Source organism: Pimephales promelas, chromosome 12 (genome assembly GCF_988280905.1).
Source record: "Pimephales promelas chromosome 12, fPimPro1.hap1.1, whole genome shotgun sequence".
Taxonomy (NCBI): Eukaryota; Metazoa; Chordata; class Actinopteri; order Cypriniformes; family Leuciscidae; genus Pimephales; species Pimephales promelas.
In genome coordinates, this window is record NC_142780.1 from 27645981 (window position 1) to 27666339 (window position 20359).

At 36.3% G+C, this 20359-nt stretch overlaps 1 protein-coding gene across 5 annotated transcripts in view; it reads left to right on the forward strand.

Moving 5' to 3' along the window:
* Positions 1-20359, forward strand: part of tsnare1 (T-SNARE Domain Containing 1) — a 195124-nt gene that overhangs the window by 94137 nt on the left and 80628 nt on the right. For all 5 annotated transcript variants that reach the window (XR_016145770.1, XR_005618517.2, XM_089117884.1 and 2 more), the window contains 2 exons: positions 1461-1543; positions 12453-12562. Coding sequence is in view for 3 of the 5 variants with exons in the window: in XM_089117884.1 (XP_088974010.1) it covers positions 1461-1543; positions 12453-12548 (179 nt within the window). In the remaining 2 variants the exon portion in view is untranslated. The remainder of the gene's footprint in view (positions 1-1460; positions 1544-12452; positions 12563-20359) is intronic.

Sequence of the window (20359 nt, forward strand, 5' to 3'; positions counted from 1 at the left end):
AAATCAGAGAAAGATAAACAAAACTTCATTAGTTCCTCCAGCTAGGCGGAGGTGAGGTCTACAGTGTTCCCCTCAGCTGAGCCTGCCCTGCTTTAACCCCGCTGTAACTCCCCCCCGCTTCTGCTTTCGTTCTGCTCTCCTGTGTGGTGAACCGCACATTTGCTTTTAATTGGGAAGGGAATTGACTTTGCATTTGAATCAATGTTCACACTTGCTCGTATACGTACATGCGCATTGAAACAAGACGACTCATTTGGATTATTCAAAGTTAATAATTGGCTGACTTTCCTATGAATCAAGAAAGCAAGGACATAACTGAGTCTTTGTGTGTTTCCAGCTGATTATCATACAGTGTGTGTGTGTGTGTGTTTCTAAGCATAATTCTCTGCGGAAAATGTCTTTTTGTGATGCGTTTCTTATAGAATATTAGCTTATCTTGCTTTGGTACTAAAAGAGATGCTACAACTATTTGTGTATGCTTCAAATGGTCACACTACTGATAATCATTAAAGTACTTTCACAGACTTTTAGAATAACACTCTCATTTCACAGACCAGTAAGGCAGTAAATGCTTCCCAAAACAATGTAGAATTGAATCTTAATAGTTCGTATGGCACAATTGCATCCTGCAAGGCTAAAGTGATAAAGAGCACCTTATAATTCACCTAAATGACACCAAAACTAAACATTTGCTGTTTTTAGTTGTAACTGAATGTGATGCCCTTTTTATTATTATTCTCAATATGAATGAAGGTTATGCAGTGAAAAATGACATTTTTGGACGGTTTCCTCTAAATGCAAAGTTATTGTATGGCTTCAGAACTACTATTTTGGTTGTTTTTAAATAATGTAAAATATAAAAAAAAATATATATAAAAAAAATAATCATTTTATATATTAGTATTTAATTTTATAATTGAATTTTATAAATGTATGTTGCTTGTTTGGCTGTAAATGTTGTTGTATGGCATCTCTAGTTTTGTGTTCAACAGAAAATCAAATAATAGCATGCTGGTTTGGAACAATTTCAGAGTGAGTAAATAATGACACAAGTTTTTTTTTTTTTTTTTTTTTTGGCTGAACTCTTCCTTTCAACATGGCCTTTTGTGATGATGGTGTATTGAGACCACAAAATGTAATGCAGCTTTAGTTTTTGGCAGCGTTAACATTGGGCACTTTGCTCTCTAATCCATTTCTCCCTGGGAAAGAGAACATGAATGAGAGGGTTTGTTAATAAAGGTGTCTGGTACACCCCGTGCTTGTACATTCTTTTGTGTGTGTGTGTGTGTATGTGTATGAGTGGGTCACACATTCTCTTATGAATTTTAAGGTTTTGCGCACATAGGCTGAAAATCATTTGGTAAAAGTCTGAATAACCTGATCACATTGTAACATTGTGTACCTCAAAAAAACATGACGACAACAACAAAAGTAGGCTAATGCTTGTTTTCTCTTCACAGACAGCATTGAAGACTACATTCAGACCACTTCATCACACGTGGACTCAGCCAATCAGGAGCTTGCAAAAGCCAGTCATTATCAGGTATGTTATTGACTTCTTGGAAAGCTACTGCATTATGTCACACAAAAAGCAGTTCGGTAACAGTCTATGAACACAATTATTGTTACAGGTTTGTTTTTTAGATTTAGTTGACAGCACACAGTGAGATTTTCAACATGCTGTCATTCATTAGGCGCTCACGTCAGTATTCACCCTTTACCAATTACCTGACTGGTAGACCATAAACCTATTTGAAAATGTGTCATTGATTGTTCTCTTGCTCAGTTTAAGTATTTAGTATTTTTTTTTGTTGAAACAAAATGGCTGTGTATTACACCTTTGACAATACTGGTGCCATGCATAATGGATGTTTTTATTCAAATTGACTTAATTTGCATTCAAAGTATTTATTTTATCAGCCATCAGTTTATGCATTCCCTTGAAACCAAATCAATTTTTTTTGGCTTTATAATCTTGAACAGGGTTGGAAACACTGTTAGGTGACATTATACATTAATTATTAATTATTAAACATGTACAAAGCACGTTGCTTTTTGTGTTGCCACTTTTTGTTGCTCATTGAACAATTTTAAACAGTTGTTCATCTTGATTGGAGATACAAAAGGGATTTTTATACTAAATAAATTATCCATTTCAACAATCTACTCGATCACAACAACAGGTTACATATGGCTATCTTTAATAATATACTGACAAAATTGTCATTGGCATAAAGAAAAATCCCCACTTTCTCAAATATTTTTTTAAAATCCAGATACAGTAAAAAATAGCAGTATTAATATAATGAAAAAAATAGTAATACTGTGAAATATTATTACATTTTAAAATGGTTTTGCTTTTTCTGTATTTTAAATTGTAACTTATTCCTGTGATGGCATAGCTGGATTTTCAGCATCATTACTCCAGTCTTCACATCTCACATGATCCTTAAGATATCATTTTAATATGCTGATTTTGCTCAAGTAACATTTCTTATTATTATCAATGTTGAAAACAATTGTGCTGCTTAATATTTTTTATTATACCGTGCTACACTTTTTTTTTTTTAATGAATGCATGTATGCTTCCAAACTTTTGAATGAGAAGTGTGTTCATTTTCTTTTGGATATTTTGGTAACACTTTATTTTGATAGTCCCTTTTGAACGTTCTGTTGACTATGAGTAACTTTGCGACTAACTCTCATTAGAGTAGACTAATATCTACAAATTCTTGATTGTAATGGTCCTCCAACATACATTCTACAGACTATAAGTAACTTTTCAACTACATGTCAACTTAATCTAACCCTACCAGTCTACTAATACTCTAATGAGAGTACAGACAATGCAATGCAATGTTACTTATAGACAACCAAATGTGTTAAATATTTCTGTCTGATTAGAGCAGTTGTTCTTTTCGCATCATTCTTCTCTGGGGTTAACAATAAAAACACTGGCTAATAATGGGTGGTCATGCAAGTATGCTCTCACACATTCATGCGTTTGTGTTTCTTCACCGGTTCCCATCTATGTGAGTTTGTGTGTCAAATCAAATGAAAGTCCCAAAGGGGTGCTTTAGCGTTCCTCTCTTGGCCGTAGTTTTCTCTCCTCTTCCTTCCTCCACTTACAAGAGCGCAAGGGAGTAACTGAGTGAGTAGCAACAGCTTTTGGATTAATTGTCATTTCATTATCTCAAGGAGAGCTCAGCCATGACCAAACTCACGCAGAGCAATTTAGCACTTCGTCGGTCCCGCTGCCGCCCACCCAGAAGGGAGGAGGGAAGCGCTCCTGGCTTAGGGCGCTACCCCATTTCCTTTCGAACATCTCCCATAAACCCACAGTGTTGAACATTACACACGCAAGTCAATTAAAAATAGCAAGTCATTTTCTTTCTGTGGCCCAAAATGTCAGTTAACCGAACGCAGGAAATAAATTGAATCTATAATCCATCAAGCCAAAAGCAGTTCCTCTCCGCTCATGGAAGGTCTGTAAATGACAAGAATGATGTTGTATCAGCCCCATCAGAGTTCAATGGACCACGATGGAACATGATTGTTCATTACCATGCTGCTGCTCCAAACTCTAAACTCAAATGAACAGACAGTGAACAGAGTTCACACCATAATACAGACTCTAGACTTCAATTACCATTATTCATTTTCTCCCTCTCTCCATTACAAGGCCGTTTTGTGACGTGGAAAAGTGCTTTAGTTAAGTTAACCTTAACCTTAGTTAAGTTTATTCAATTCAGTTCTAAGGTCAGGAAGTATTTTCTTTTACAATTTTTTCCCCCGATATACAGCTTTATACAATAGTGGCATGACTTTTATAATTAACATACATTTAGACTAACTATTTGTAGTTATTTTCTCAATTTTTGCTCCTCAACGCAAATAGAGAACATAGCCACAGCAGAGGCTTTGTGAATCTCTAAGAAACCCTCTGAATTAATGAATTAATCAGATTTTTTGTAGTAATCATTTGAACAAAAGATTCAATAACTCACTCAGTCAATTGAATTATTATTATACACATTCACTTTTTATACAGTTTATATATAATTCACTATACTCTGTATTTACCCATATAGTTAATTGATTCACTCATTAAACCAATTCAGTAATAAAGAATTGACTGTACATATGAGTCATTAAATGTTTGGTTTTTGGTAAAAGAAAAAAAAAATAGTAAAGTTTTTGAAAGAACACTCTTAATGTCACCAAGGCTACATTTATTTAATATTTTATACATTTACAATGCCGTTTTTCTTTTTCTTTTTTTTTATTTATTTTTTTATTTTTTTTAATGCAGTTTATTCCTGTGATGGCAAAGCTGAATTGTCATTCTTCTTTGTCACATGATACTTCACAATCATTATAATATGCTGATTTGGTGCTCAAGAAACATTTCTTTGTACTGAAACAGTTGTACTGCTTTATATTTTGTGAAACACGATATATTCAACAATTCTTTGATGAATAAAAAGTTCAAAATATTTTTTTTGTAACAATGTTAAAGTCTTTAATTTTTACTTTTGATCAATGTATTGCACTGTTTAACTGTTTAAAAGTTTTCTTAATTCTATTAGATGAAAATGTTGATGCATTCATTAAAAAGAAGTGGAGAGTCACTGCCCTTGCTGAGATGAGACACAAAAATGGACATCTAGTAAAAAAACAATAACAACCACCAGTGGCGGCTGGTGAAAAATATTGGAGGGGGGGCTGAATAACAGGGGGGTCTGGGGGTCCCCCCCCAGAAAATTTTGAATTTAGTAGATGTGATTTCCTGCATTCTGGTGCATTTTAGGCCTTAGGCCATGCCCTTACCTATACCAATAAAATAACTTAAACCAGTCAATAACAATGGTCAAATAATACAATAATAATAATAACAGTTTGACAGTTAATGATAATGAACAAGTTGCATGTTTATTATGCTCTGTGTGCTGACAGAAAAAGTGCAAACGCTTAATATTGATAAATTATAATATAGGTAGGCTAATACAAAAAATAATAGGTAATACAACAATCTAGTTTAATCAACCCCCAGACTACATATTTTTGACAAATTGACAATTGGATAATGGATAACAATGTGTTGATACTAGAGAAAGAGAGAGAGAAAAGGCTCTGAAAGAGAGGATGGGACAACATTCTTAAGGGTAACACCCAAGTATGAGAAGAAAGTTGATTTTAACTAGTATGAAACACAGTAATCTAGCTCAGAACTTAAAAACATCAAAAAACAAAGCAAACACACAGGTATTAATATTCCTATAACTATTTTAATATCAAACGTGTGTGAAACAGTGTTTATGTGTGTGTGAGTGACAGAGACAGACAGGTCAATTCCCACGACTTACTTTACATTATTTCCACTCGACGTCACTGACGCTGCCATTCTGCTCTCATCTGAGGTAAAAAAAAATGTCCCGTGGTGCGCGTGCACGGTGCACTCCCGTAATCTGATACTGTGGGCGATATTTTCAGCGCCCCCAAACCATAAAATTTGACGACGCTGATTGGCGAAATATAAACTTTTTTGCATAGCAACCGGGGAACCATTGGCTTAAATTCCAGCACTGTGGGGCTGAGCGAACTGGCGCCCTGAGAAGACAGCCTATTGGCTATACTACTACACCAACATGATAAAAGTAACGAAAGTGAATGCAAATATCATTCTGGTGAGTTCAAAACACTTTTCAAAGTAAAACCATTATTAGCATATAATTAACACAGATTATTTTTCAAAATGATAAATTATAATATATATTAAAAAAACAGACAGACAGGTCGGAGGGAGGGCGGCGCCCCAGCGCCCTCTATGGGCGAGCCGCCCCTGACAACCACTTTTGGGCAACACATTTACATCACATTTTTTCACAGATTATTCGTTACACATACACTATTAGAAGAAATGGTTCTATTTAGAACCAGAAATGGTTCCATCCCCCGCTTCATATATCGTGAGCTTAGAATTATAAGGTTCTATCTCCGTTTAGGGTAGTTCTGAGATATTGAGCATCAAAGTTTTTACATCCCAGCTGGCAAAACTGTTATGTAGTATAATCTTCTATTATATCTTTATCTATTAATCTTTTTTTTTTTTTTTTTTTTTTTTTTTTTTTACAAAAAAAAAACACCACACAGGCATTTATAAACACCTAATGGATTAGATTATGTCAAAAACTCAATTTCGACCAAAAGTGGAGATAGAACCTTATACTGTAATTCTAAGCTCACGATATGGAACTCCAAAATGGTTCTATATAAAAACCATTTTTTTTTGGTATAATGTTCTATTAGCCAAGTATGGAACCCTAGGGTTCTATATAGAACCCAGAGGAACCCTTTTTTTAAGAGTGTATAGAACCTTTTATAGATATAGAACCTTTTCTTTCTAAGAGTGTAGCTCGTATCTGGTGTACTAGAACATTTATATGTGTGTGTGGGCCGCGTTAGGCTGTATTTATGTCAGTTGGATGATCTCGTGGCCTGCAGAGTGTGACAGTGAGCGTGGTGTTGGATTATTATTTGCTATCTGGTTGTACATAAGCCGCATGCTGTCCCGATTGCACTGAATCCATGCAGACCAGACGGCTTATTTGTGTGCCCAGAGCAGATTCACAGCTTCAACATACCCTGCGTAACCCTTCCTCCCACACACACGAAACATAAGGAAGCCAAAGCGTGATCTAAGGGGGCAGAATGAAATTCAATTTGTTAGTATCACTATTACTGTTGTGAATACTTTGGGTTAGGGACTTGATGATACCTACCTATAATCATACAGTTTGTGGAGGAGAGGTGCGCTGTTACTTTTATGAGCAATCAGACTTTTGATTTTCCCCTGGTAGATGATAAAATTGGCAAACAATAAAATGTAATCCGAGTTATATCTGCGGACCATTATATGTCGCCTTTGGCTAGTTGGGGTTTAAAAGGCAGCTGTAGGCTTGGTTTAACAGACAAGGCTTAGATTAGGCCTGAGTTCAATTAGGACATTTTATATATTCCCGTTCTCTTCCCAAGGCGTCATATACTGACGCTTTTGACAATATACATCCAACGCACATGGCACCCTTCAGCGTCAACATGAGACGCAGATATATATGGGCCAGAAGGCGCCTCCTAGTGGTCTAACCCTAACCCTACCCCAGACCTAAACCTACCCACAACCGAAGCGTGCTATATTGACGCTAAATGGTGCCATGTGCATCGGATTTAGACGCATTGTTAAAAGCACCACTATATGACGCCCTAGTATGAGTATGTGTTGGACATTTAGGTAGCTTTTATAAATGTGCCTGTTAAGGACACATCTGTCGTCACAACTTTCTGCATCATAACCGTCCCCAGAGGGGATCCCTGTGGTGACGCAAAAGTATAAATCAGCCTTAGTAACCACGTAGCAACACTCTAGCAACCACCCTAGTAACTTATTAAAAAATTATTCTAACAACTTAGCATCGGTGAACTGTAGCAATGCCTCGACAACATGTTTGCATGAAAAAGCATCACCCACATCTTCTTCGGAAGATGAATTAATTGTGTTACACCCAATATTTGCTGATGCATGTTGTCAAAATTTGGTGTATGAATAAAAATAGGCTGATATTATAACGAGAAAACATCTTTACTCGTTCTAAACAAGTGAATTGCTCTTTAAGTTGAAAGTTTGTCAGGTTTGTGAATGCAGAAAGCAGCTGATCAGTATGTCATGCTGTGATCGGGCACCGCAATCATGCTGTGTAATTTAGGGAACGGTGATGAATGGAGTTCAGATGGTTGTGATGACTGCCACATAGGCCGGTGTGTAATATTGGAGCTGAAGTGTAATGAATATGTATGTGAATGAGGGGACGTTGTAGAGAGTTTAGCAGAGGAACATTATTCTCCATGAGTTGGAATGTGGCAATGTTGGGATGCAATAGCCTAGCTTACTTATAAAACTACGCTACAGCGATTGAAACAGATGATGAGACTGTGGTACGTATAGGGATGTACTGATGCAGCCATTATCTGATACTGAAAGCCCATAATAATATATTATATTATTATATTCCCTTTAAGAATGTAAATAGATTTGTTTATATAGTAATAATGATTCCTAATGACTTGATGAAAGTTATTATAAAATGCTACCTTTTTCAAAATAATCAACACCAAACTTTCCAATAACTGCCCCTATTAACAATTCATTTAAAGCAGCTTCTGCATTTTCTACAGTGCAATTACGAAAACTGTAATTCAAACATTTGGCAATTTACTAGAGATGTCCCCATAAAAATAATTTGCTCGTCGTCTCAGACTTATGTAGGTGTCAGGATCAAGGTACAACATTAAAACCCTCCTTGTTGATCTGTAACGCTTTCTTCTTCCACTGAGCATTCATGCTTGTGTACAGCAGCCTAAGACAAAGAACATGCTAAGAACGACGCTAAGTGGGGATGTCAAGTTCCTGTTTATTTGCTGTGTCATTTAAACATTATAATCAGGAAGACTTGGATTCTGAATTTTTATGTAAATTACACGTAAGCCGATTACAAGCCAGGCAGTGGCAGTGCAGACATTATTTATTTTATGGACCTTCAATTTTCTGAGCAGATGAGATAAAGGCAGAATAATATTATGACGGTAATCATCATGCTGCGTTATTATGATATTACAAAGATGTTTCTCATGTCACACAAGGCAAATTACTCTCTACCCCGTTTTTCTCTCTCTTAAAACCAATGCCGGTCACATGATGAGTTGGTCCAGCAGAAACAGTATGTTGCACTTCCAATTGGAAAATTGGTTTTCACATGTTCTAATGTAAAACCATACTAATTTAGGGGGAAAATGCCCAAGAATTAAATGACCCTCCGCATTCATCCTCAGGTGGAAAATAGTTATACTAGTGGCCTAAATAGTAAAGTAGTTCTCATGAAACCCATTACAATTAAAATGATATTATACAGTAAAAAAAATTACTCTTATCCTTCCCAGGAATACAACTATATTTTATATTTATATATTCACAGTTATATGAGGGAGGCTCAAAAACATTAAAATGTTAAATTAATTTTCAATACTTAAGAGATTGTTTCAGTGAAGCATATTAATGTTTTTGAGCCCCCCTTTATGCATTTTTGAAGAAATTAATACTTGTATTTAGCAAGGACACAGTGAATTGATCATAAGTGAGAGTAAAGACTTTTACTGTACATCGTAAATATATATATATATATATATATATATATCAAATAAATGCTGTTCTTTTGATCTTTCTATTCATCAGAGTACTGAAAAGATAAGTATCATGGTTTCCTCAAAAATATTTAGCAGCACAACTGCTTTCAACATTGATAATAATAATAATAATAATAATAATATTAAGATATTAGAAAACATTAGGAAACAAGATATTAGATATTAGGAAACAAGATATTATCAATAATGTTTCCTGAGAATCAGCATATTAGAATGATTTCTGATCGTGTGACACTGAAGAGTAGAGAAAAGTAATAATGCTTCACGATATTGTTGTTTAGGCTACTGTGTGTTTATCAAATAAATGCAGCATTGATGAGACTTTTTTTTTTCTCCAAAAACAGTAGCGACCAGTGCATTTTTACACAAAGTGAAATTGTTTAAGAACTACATTAAAACGTTTAATGAAATTACCACACATATTTACAGTAGTTTAATCATTTATAGCAAAACCCTAAAAAAAAAACTTTTTCTATATCAAGGTGCTTTAGTTTTAGTGCTTCTGACTAAATTGGGTACATGTAGAGGGAGAAAATTCATTTCCCTTTTCCTTTTCTTTCCTCTCGTTGGCACTTCACTCCATCAGCTTCCCTTTCATCCTTGAGTCATTTTTCCTTTCTCGTTCTCACTCAGTGAACGTCTGCACCCTCCATATCCACCTCGCCTCCCCTCCGCGGCATCAGGAAAAAATCCAAGATCCGAAAAGGAGCAACAGTTGTATTGTCACCTAAAGCTTTATTTGTTCCCTTTTTACCTGATTTATTTTCCTTTTTTCTCTGAATGACAGAGCAGGCCTAGGATAACACAGAGTGAAAATCAGCGCCGAGAGACTGTATACTGAGTGATAGAGCGAATGAGGGGGAGGGAGAAAGAGCGAGAGAGAGAGAGAGAGAGAGAGAGAGAGAGAGAGAGAGAGAGAGAGAGAGAGAGAAAGAGAGAAAGTTTATAAGGCGCGGTTTTGGAGAAATGTAAGAAAGAAGCGAGGGAATCTATGGTGACCAGCTGCAAGAGAGGAGATAGCAGAGAGAGGCTTTTAATTCCCAATCCCTACAGAGCCTTTGAAAATTACCAATCTTCTTATCACAGACGCAGGGCTGCTTATGCAAATTGTTGTGGAGTGGAACGTTTAAACGGAAAATTACTCGACAGCAGTTTTTTTTTTTCGTTCCTCCCTCCTCCCCCCTCCCCCCCCACATGCACACTTCCACATAGAAAGCCTGTTTCCAGTCTCAGATAAGAAGATGAATTGCTCTTCGCACTTTGAAGCACGTCAGGATTTAAAGACTCTAGCCTAGCTGTAGCCTACAACTGGTGCTCATTCTGGCTTTGTCGATTTAAAAAAAAAAAAAAACGGAAGGTATTTCAAAACAACACAGAATCTACACTCGGTCCGCGTAATCGATTTTTTTTTTTCTTTTTATTGAAACGCACTCAGCAAGCAAATTCTATTCACTGTTGTTTGTTTTCCCCTCACTTGTTGGTTGCATTGGTTCTGAACTGGATCTCAGACATGACAAAGCAATAGATACGAAGGGAGGGGGTTCCAGTCTTAAACGTTAAAAGTCCAAATGACACTTTCGGCAGTTTTCCAAAATTATTTTGAAAATAGAGCAGGGCTTCCTCCCGCCGCGGCATCTTATCAGAGCTGAAGAGCATCAGAGAGCCAGATGGGTTTTGCCAACGCTGTTCAGTCAGAACTCGAGCGTGGTGGAGAATGCAGCTCTCTCATGCTTGTCCAACCGCTCTTGACTTTAGGCCACAATTCAATTATGTCTTTGAGAAATCATTTTCAAAGCATGTCTCTGTATTGAGGAGAGCGCCTATACAGGTCAATTGATGGCAGCGCCTTCATTTTGTATTGGGGTATTGCGTCAGTGGCGAGAAAATGTTTGGAAATGGTGGTGTAATTTTGTTCTTTTATTCCATGCAGGTCCTTTTGTACCTGGCCCGTTGTACTGGATAATGACTGTTGATTTATTGATTTTAACGGTGGTGTGCGACTGAGAAAGACTTTATTTTATGGATTTTTTTTTGTGTGCAAATCTACGTGATATTACTGAATCTTTCTTTCTGTTGTTATTAGTCTAGCTGGATGGTATCTGAATGCATTTTCAGTTACTGTGTCCATTTAACTGGTATTTAAAGTCCCCGTGAACAAGTTGCAAACGATTTTTCTCCAGTGCTGTGACGTATTTCCAAGTGAAACGGAATATTGAACAGAGGACAGGGTTTTACTCTAGCGCTCCTCCTCTCCATCTCTCGCTCATAGCAAACTAACGGTTTGAGGGGAGTGGTTAAGCGTTTCCCCACCCAAACTGTGAAACCTACGTCATCAGAAAAAGAAACCGTTCCAGACCGGAAGTAACTTTTCAGATTTTGATTAAAGATTACCAAGGTAAAACATTACTTTTACAAAATTTACTTGCACGGATTAATTGTTCACCACAAGACTAGTAATATGTGCTAACAAAGTAAATAGGTTCAATTTTGATTTCACGGGGACTTTAACTAGTATTTTCTATATCTTGAGAGTACACTGAAAAAAAAGTTTCACATGTTAATTACAAACAGCATGAAATTATAATGTAGACAAGATTTAGAAACTTGTTTTACAGTCTAGTTTGTTTTTGTTTATGCCATCTTTGCATAATTTACTCACCCCCATGTTGTTTTAAACTTGTGTGCCTTTCTTTCTTCTGTGGAGCACAATAGCAGAACACTGACACAGCATTATGTTGTACTGAAAGTGAATGGTGACCAGGGGCTTTCAAGCTCCAAAAAAATAATAAAAACAAACACACAAATGCTATGTGTGTTTGTGTGCAGCTAAATGTCTCCACTGCAGTTCACAACTCAATAAATGTGAATATTTGCAGATTCAAGTGTAGAAATAAGAATTGAGAGCTAAAGCAACGGGAGATATTTGTAAGCAATGCATGCAAGGCTTCAGAAGACCTGGAATATAATGCATGTTGTTGAATGGAATACTTTTATAGTGCTATAGACCTTATGTAGCCCCACCCATTTTTGGTCATTGGTCACCATTCACATCGTTTGGAAAACAACTATTTCTGTGTTAAACTGGGAAAGTTAAAAATGACAAAAATTTGTTACAAATTTCATTTTTGGGTAAACTATGATTAATTGAACATAACATCTCAAACTTTTTTCTTCTTTTATTCTGTCTTCCACAGAGGCAGCTAAGGAGGAGGAAGTGTTATCTGCTAATCGCTGGAGTCTTGCTTCTTACTTTGCTTATCATCATTATTGCAGTTTCAGCCAGAAAATGAGAGCAAGACCACTGGTAAGCAATGTCTGTTGTTCCCAGTCTGTAACACCATTTAAAAAAGAAAGTGAGAGAGGAGACAATAGGGACAGCACAAGGGGTGTAACGATACACGTATTCGTGTTGAACCGTTCGTTACAAGGCTTTCTGTTCGGTTTTTGGTACGCGTTTTTAAACCGAACAGTTCGTTGGGCCATTTTTCCTGCTGACCAAAATTTCATTATTTCAAATGTATGCGCGTCGCAAGCATACTCATAATGTGAGAGACGCTGGCGTGACCATAACATTGCCCAACATCAAATGGCAAATGTAATGTTAGCGGAACTAAACTGCTACTTGTTATTGTGTGGTTGACGAACCGTTTATCTGTTACCGTTTACCACGAGCCAATCTTAATCAAGCAGCACTGTTAGTACATAGCGAAATCCAGTTATAGAAAAAATTTAATTCGCCACTGAAGTAATAACATTACCGCGAGATCTAGTGAGAAACTAGATTCACATTTCTCTGTTATTAACGTATGACAGCGCTGATGTGGAAACCAGGAAGAAACATTGTGCCATGAATGAACTATCCAGTGTCCACAGATCACCATGGATTTACTGTAGTAACACTAACTGTAACCATGGAAGTTTGGCAGGAATAATAGGCTATAATGCTTTCAAGTAACATAACGTCGGGGTTTTTTTTGACATTATGAATTTAATTGCTGCTCTCAAATGTTAATCTAAACTAAAATAAATCTGGTTTATAGCTACTACAATATTACATTTCATTTTGTCCAAGGAGCTATTTTTATATGCTTCTAAGAAAAGTAAAGTATAGCTCCGTCATTGCTCAAAAAAAAAAAGTCAAAAAAAAAAATCAACTTTACGATGTTAGGTTTAATAAAAAAATATTATTTAAAAAAATAAATCAAGGAAAATTATCTGCCATTTCTTTTGTTTTGCTGTATCGAAAATGTACCGAAGTGTATCGTATCGAACCGAACCGTGAATTTTGTGAACCGTTACACTCCTAATATATATATATATATATATATATATATATATATATATGTCTGTGTGTATAACATATAATACATACAATCAAAGTCTACATATACACGGGCTACGTATATACGAAGACTAATGACTACATGAACGACTAAACATACAGTGAACCAATCAAAACGTGACACACAAAACATGGAACAAATCAGAACATGACACGTTCAGCAAAAGAGGCACATGACAGGATCACATGATGGGATAAAGCAATTACATGACAAACAGGAACATGAGACTATGAGAATTATAGAAATCAAAGACATGAAAACATAAAGTAAACAAAACAGATGTGACTATAGCATAGAATTTATTATATTAGCCTAAAGTAGCAATTTAAGAAAAAATAACTTGCTTCCTCATTTCCTCATTAATTTTGACTGTAGCAAGTCATTAAGAAATCTGTTGTCATCACTGAATACTAGTAAAATATCCAAAGCCTCCAGGTGCCACTTGTTTAAAACTTTTAAAGATGATCATCTCCATGAAAAAAAAAAAATGGTTTCAAAACAGTCTTGCTTACCTAATTGTTTCTTGACATTTGTGTGACCTGAACCGACGTATCAGGATGCTATTTTTCACCAGGAAAAGCCAATGCGTGAAAGCGCTTCAGACTAATATTTCACTCATGGGCAAGCCTCTCTGAGGGGACTGGGATTTTATCAGTTAGATGGATTACCTCCTCATTCATCTCTGAAAGGCCAACTGACAATTACACTCTTCTGTTATTCATTCATCCTCACAATCTACTTTTATTCGTTCATTGACTCATTCATTAGTTCATTGGTTTTTCTCATTCATCTATCTGTATGAGGAGGAATAGTGTTGGAAACTGAGTGAGGACTGACTCCATTTCCATGATATGTTTATCTGTGTGTTCGATCTCTCACGGCCTTCCTCGGGGAGAAGAGGCTGAGTGACAGCCTGTACTCTCTCGTATCGATCCGTACCCTGTCCACTCTCCCGCTTTTCCTCTGGCAACACGCACACACCTCCTTTTATGTGCCGTGTGTGAAACTCAAAGTAGATAGCATCTTTAATTAAGTAGCTCTTAACTCGCATTTGTGAAATAGAGTGAAACACTGAGCATAAGTTGTTTGAACTTTAGTGCTAAGATCTCATCTTTTACCAAGCGCTTGAGCAAATAAGAAGAGTTGAGAGATTTTGTCACTAAAAACATCACTCAACTCAAGCATGCTTGGCCATATGCACTGTTCACAAATTGAGAACTCGTAAGTGCTAATTGATGTAGAAATTTCAGTATTCCAACACTCCTGTTGTTTTGACCTACAACTCATTTATGCTGTTATTATGTCTTTTATAATTCAAATACATTTTTTTTTAGAAGAAGAAACTCGTAAGTGTTGCATTTGCTGTCGTGTTACTGTATGTGGTTGCTATGGTGTTCTGGAAATGTTTTTTTAGGTTAGGCTAGGTGGTTGACGACTGGCTCAGTTCAGGGGTCTCATTAATAAAGCGTGCCTACGCACAAAACAGCTGGAAACGTATGTACGCCAGTTGCCGTGCAAAGGTTGTGATCTAAAAAAAAAAAACGGTCAAACCTTCAAATGGTCTTCGTTTCCTGTTTACACTTCTGGGCTATACGACCCCAACAATTGATTGAGTAATTGTACAAAAAATATACATTTTTAATCATAAAAATAATACATCAATTTTTTTGGGGTTTACTACTCATCTATTCATTAATGCTGTGTTTTTTGGAGATATAAAGTACTTTTGTATCCATATACCACACAATTCATCAACTACACCATTAGCTTGCATATGAAACATTTTTTATGATACATTACATTTTATGCTCTAGTACTAGGCCTTCATTTCTGTGTAAAAAAATTCTGATTTATCCCATGTTTTCTTTTTTTTTTTTTTTGACACATGAAGAAAATATATTTAGTTTTTTTTTTTTTCACATTTCCCATTCATTTCATATTGACCCCGAATACCAGAAGTAAGTAAGTAAATTAGTTAGTTAGTTAGTTCCCTCAACAGAATCAGTGGCCAGTTGCATAAACTGCTTAGACTAGTCTTAAAGTTAGTCATCGTCATTATTATTTTTTTCCATTTAGGACTAGTCAATTATAAAAGTAGACTGGTCTAATTTGAAACTGAAAGTAAGACTGATTACACCTTGTCTCATTACTAGTTGGTCAGAGTAGTTCTTAAGACAGTTCCATTTCGAAAGGGAACAGACGTTTATCTAACTGCCCCCATATCAAAGGTTCACAGGTGAGATAAATGTTGATTGTAAATTAAGGTGATCTGATAATGTTAAGGTGTAAATAGGATTTTGTGATCTGATTACCCCAAATTTCTGTTAATACCAGGTGTTCACATGGCCTTAAATGCTTAGAATAAGTTAGAAGTGACAAATCTGAGGGGTTAATAAGTGAGAACCTTCACAAAAGCAAAGGAATAAATAGGAGCACTGGATTATCGGAAAAGTGTTGGACTGATGTTGTTGGAAACAGACAGGGTGGCAGAGGGAAGAGCGCAGTGCTTAATATATCAGTTTAATGATTCAGCAATGACAGAAATAACCAGAGAGCTGCTTTGCCTCTCAAATCAATAGCCCAGCACTTTATGGTGCTCTAAATAATGCAATAACTGCTCCTTGACACTTATTCCTGCGAGTTGTGTTGCCAGTGCTGGCCTCACATCTTGTTTACAGACTCATTTGGGTGAAAGGGATCTTTCAATATGCATGTCAGCAGGATGAACTAACTACAGCCGTCCTGTCAACTCTGAGCTGTTGAAATTGATAGCAATTTGAGAGCGGTCCCAACTCATTTAGTCACCAATTGCTTAAAATGAACCCTCAACAGCAGACAACAGACTATTACTGCATTTTAATGTTGTGACTGTTATGCATTATCTTAAATCCCCGTCTATCTGCCGGTTTGATAAGAGACGTGATAATCTTAAAGCATTTTCTGACCCCATGGTGTCTGGACCCCTGTAGAGCATCACCTCTTATCTCATGTCAGCGAATGTCTAGATAGAATGTTATTTTTGGTGGGTGAAATTTCAATTTTGTTTAATGAATTGGCACATTTGTTGTTATGCCGGTGGCTGAGGGAAGAAATATGGTTTATGGTCAGCCATTTTATGCTGATATTAGTTGTCAGTTGTCTCAAATACCTCCATCCTTACACAACGGGGCATCCCACAAGCTCTTCACTGACTTGTTTTGAACTTTTAGTGTTGCCAGATCCGCTGAAGAGAATTAATATCTTTGAAGAGATTGCTTCTCGGAAGTACATTGCTGCCATAGAAATAGAGCCTTTAGTTAAGGATGCAGATTAATTGCAGACAGAAATATAAGCACAGTGTAAACAAATAATTCAAAGCTTATAAGTTTTTCCAAGAGCTTTTTATTCTACAACATTTTTCATAGTACAAAAAGGACTCCCGTTCTATTACAAGGAACTTTCATTCATCTCTGTATCACCCATTTTTTGCTTGTTTGTGTTTTTTGAGTGTTCGCACATGCAGCTCACATAAAAACAACAGTCTGTGTCCAACCTCACGTAGTCTGCTTCTTTTTGAATGTGGCAGAAAGGGCGCAAAGCCAGCACACTTCCCCGTTTCTCCCCGGCACAGAACTGCACGCCCGGGCCAAGTCTCTGTTTGACCCTTATCATGTCTGTGACTGACCGCTGAGCGCAGGATTAGTGGGCAGACCTGCGCCTGTGTGGGCAGATACCATACCCTCCACTGAAGCAGCAGTCAAACCGTGCTGCCAGGCACTGTCACAGAAAGAAGGGACATAACAGACCCAACCCCACCCACCACAGGCATGCTGGGAAGGGCTGGGGGAGGAGGGCAGAATTTACCTCTGCTTATCCTTAGAAGCCTTTAATGTCTCTCTTCCATCACTGCTGCTCCTGGCTTAGTGTGTTGCTTTTGCAATTGTTGACTGTTTCAGAGGAAGAAGGTATTATAGGTGGTGGTGAAGCTTTCCGAGTGGGTCATATATATATAGCAAACTTTGTAGTTTTTTTCACATGCTTTTGCAACAGGACTCTGAAACCTATTCATTTCAACGGCTTGCGCCGCGCGAAGTCGTTTTGTCGCTTTGTCGCTTCGTCAACCAAAGAGCAAGCAGCTCTAGCTAGAACGTAAACAAAACAATGGGCACGCAACACACTTGTTTAGGCTTGCGAGCCGGCCAAATAGTAGGCTAACGTTACATTTTGAGTGGATGACGAGTGTGCGATGCCGAAATGGATGCCAATAAGATTCTGAATGGAAATTTTACTTTTAAAAGTTGCGAAATTCCATTGACAAGACCAAAGTTATCTGTGTTTTGTCGTTGTGAACTGATTATCATCACAGCACGTTCAGTCTGAAATACCACTTGATGATGGCCAAGCACACACACACACAGCTGATGCGAATTCTCCGCCCCTCGTCAATATCAGAAATATCTCGTCAATATCAATGCCAACGTTAAAAAAAAAAAAAAAAAAAAAAATTGCACAAAGCAAGCCGATCCACTTTTCCATGTTGATAAGAGCATTAAATTGAGAAAAAAGTTATGGTACAAAAAGAAATCAAGAGACATTTAGATCAGATTATAATTAATCGCGGGTTAACTATGATATTAATGCGATTAATCGCGATTACATATTTTAATCATTTGACAGCACTAATATATATATATATATATATATATATATATATTTATTTATTTATATATATGAAGAGTTCAAATGCAAAGGCCGCTAAGTGCCATTTGAAATTTTCTTCTAGAATGATCATTTTTATCAAGCTTTTATATTTAAGTTCAGTGATTTCACTTAAATGGCAATGATAATTACCTATTAATTGTTATTTAAGTGAAATTACTGAAAGTAAATATACAAGTTTGATAAAAAATCATCATTAAAGAAGAAAATTTCAAATGGCATTTAGAGGCTTTTGCATCTGAACTCTTCATATATATATATACAGTATATATATATATATATATATGTGTGTGTGTGTGTGTGTGTGTGTGTGTGTGTGTGTGTGTGTGTGTGTGTGTGTGTGTGCAAAATGATACCAGCTGCACTTTTTCTTGCTCTCTCATCTCTCTGACAGTGAGTTGACACACAAACCTTCCTCCACTCATTAGCATGAATATGGTTGGTTTTACAGGGCTTGAATTTTGGCATGGGATTGTGTGTATTGCACATAATTTTGCTCATTCCAACAGATTTAAAGCCACCTTCCAGTACTAAATTGAGTTCTTTTCTCTGCTTATTGCACTTAAAAAGTCAAATAGACACTAAATAATGTCAAAATGCCGGTCTTTGGGTATTCATTATCAATTATGTTTTAAGTGAACGTAAAAGAAAGAAAATGTATGTGTAACAGTATAATGGATCCGTATGGCAGGTCTTAAGGTGACAGCAGCCTAATATACCTGCTTCCAAATTATGAGATAATGGTAAAAATATCTACAGTATATGGCAGTTTTCCCCCATGGTATCGATGTCTAAATTGTGGCCAATTAAAATGTTAAGTGGCAATAACTACTAGGAAAACCACCACAGGCCGGTGAGCAAAAAAGTTAATGAATGAATGAATGAATGAATGAATTAATTCATGAATTCAATGAATGAATTCAATGAATTTAATGAATTCAGGAAGTTAGCCCTGGACATATATCTTATGTTTTTCAGATCCCTCTGAACCTTTGTAGTGGAAAACATCATTCAGTGTGTAGCTAGTTCAATCCCAAAGTTGCCTGTGGTTTCACTTTTTGTTCAGTATTTTTTTTCTTTCTTTTTTTTATCTGACACTGAACAAGCTGCTCTCAGCTAGTTTTTGCTAACGTTATCTTTTTTTCCCTTCTTGGTTAGTTTTTTACTTCTTCTTTCTTCATTGTATTTTAACTTTTCATGTTTTCCGGAGTGTTTGAATGTCTTTTTTTTTTAATAATAACATTGAAGTGTACTAGCACAAGTAATGCTACACACATCCAACTCCAGTTTGAGTTTTTAGGATCAACCGAGGCATCGAAGCTTATGTGCAGCTTGTCATTCTCTCTGAACTGCTTGCGGGGCTGAAGCAGAATTTCAAGCACCTTTTTTCGCTGATAAATATTAAAGAATTAATGCTCAGGAAAATTTTTATATTTAGCTGCTAAAGCTGATTTAGCCTCAGTGAAACAGAGCAGACAGGTTCCTGCAGAAAGAGGCTTATTCAAATGAAAAAGCTAAGTTGACAACACTGAGCTGGTATTCACCATGATGAGACATTGCAAAGATGAAAAGAAAGAAATCCGAGAGAGGCACAGAAAGAGCGAGACAATATTTAAGGGTGCCTAGAGTACTAAACATCAGAGCCTCTAACAGTGAACATCTGACTTAACATATTTCCATACATGTCGCCATGTCATCAATCATATTATATACACTGTTCATTGATGTGTTTAATATTAGTTGTTAGAGTATTAATTTATCATATTTAATATAGTATTAAATGCATTGGATATGTTTATCAGATGTTAAATACTTTACTATTATTACTGTCAAATGAAAAAAAAAACTTGAAACTGACATGCAAGATTGAGAATTGCAATGTGCAAATTAGCACAAGGTTTTAGCTGTTGCAATGTTGCAGAATTGCTTTAATAAATGAATGCATGCAAGTACATGATTCTATTATTTCATTTGAGTCATGTTATTTTAGTATCATTGAGATACTATGATCACGTGAGACTATATTTTTAATGATACTTCTAAATAGATTTTATATTTAT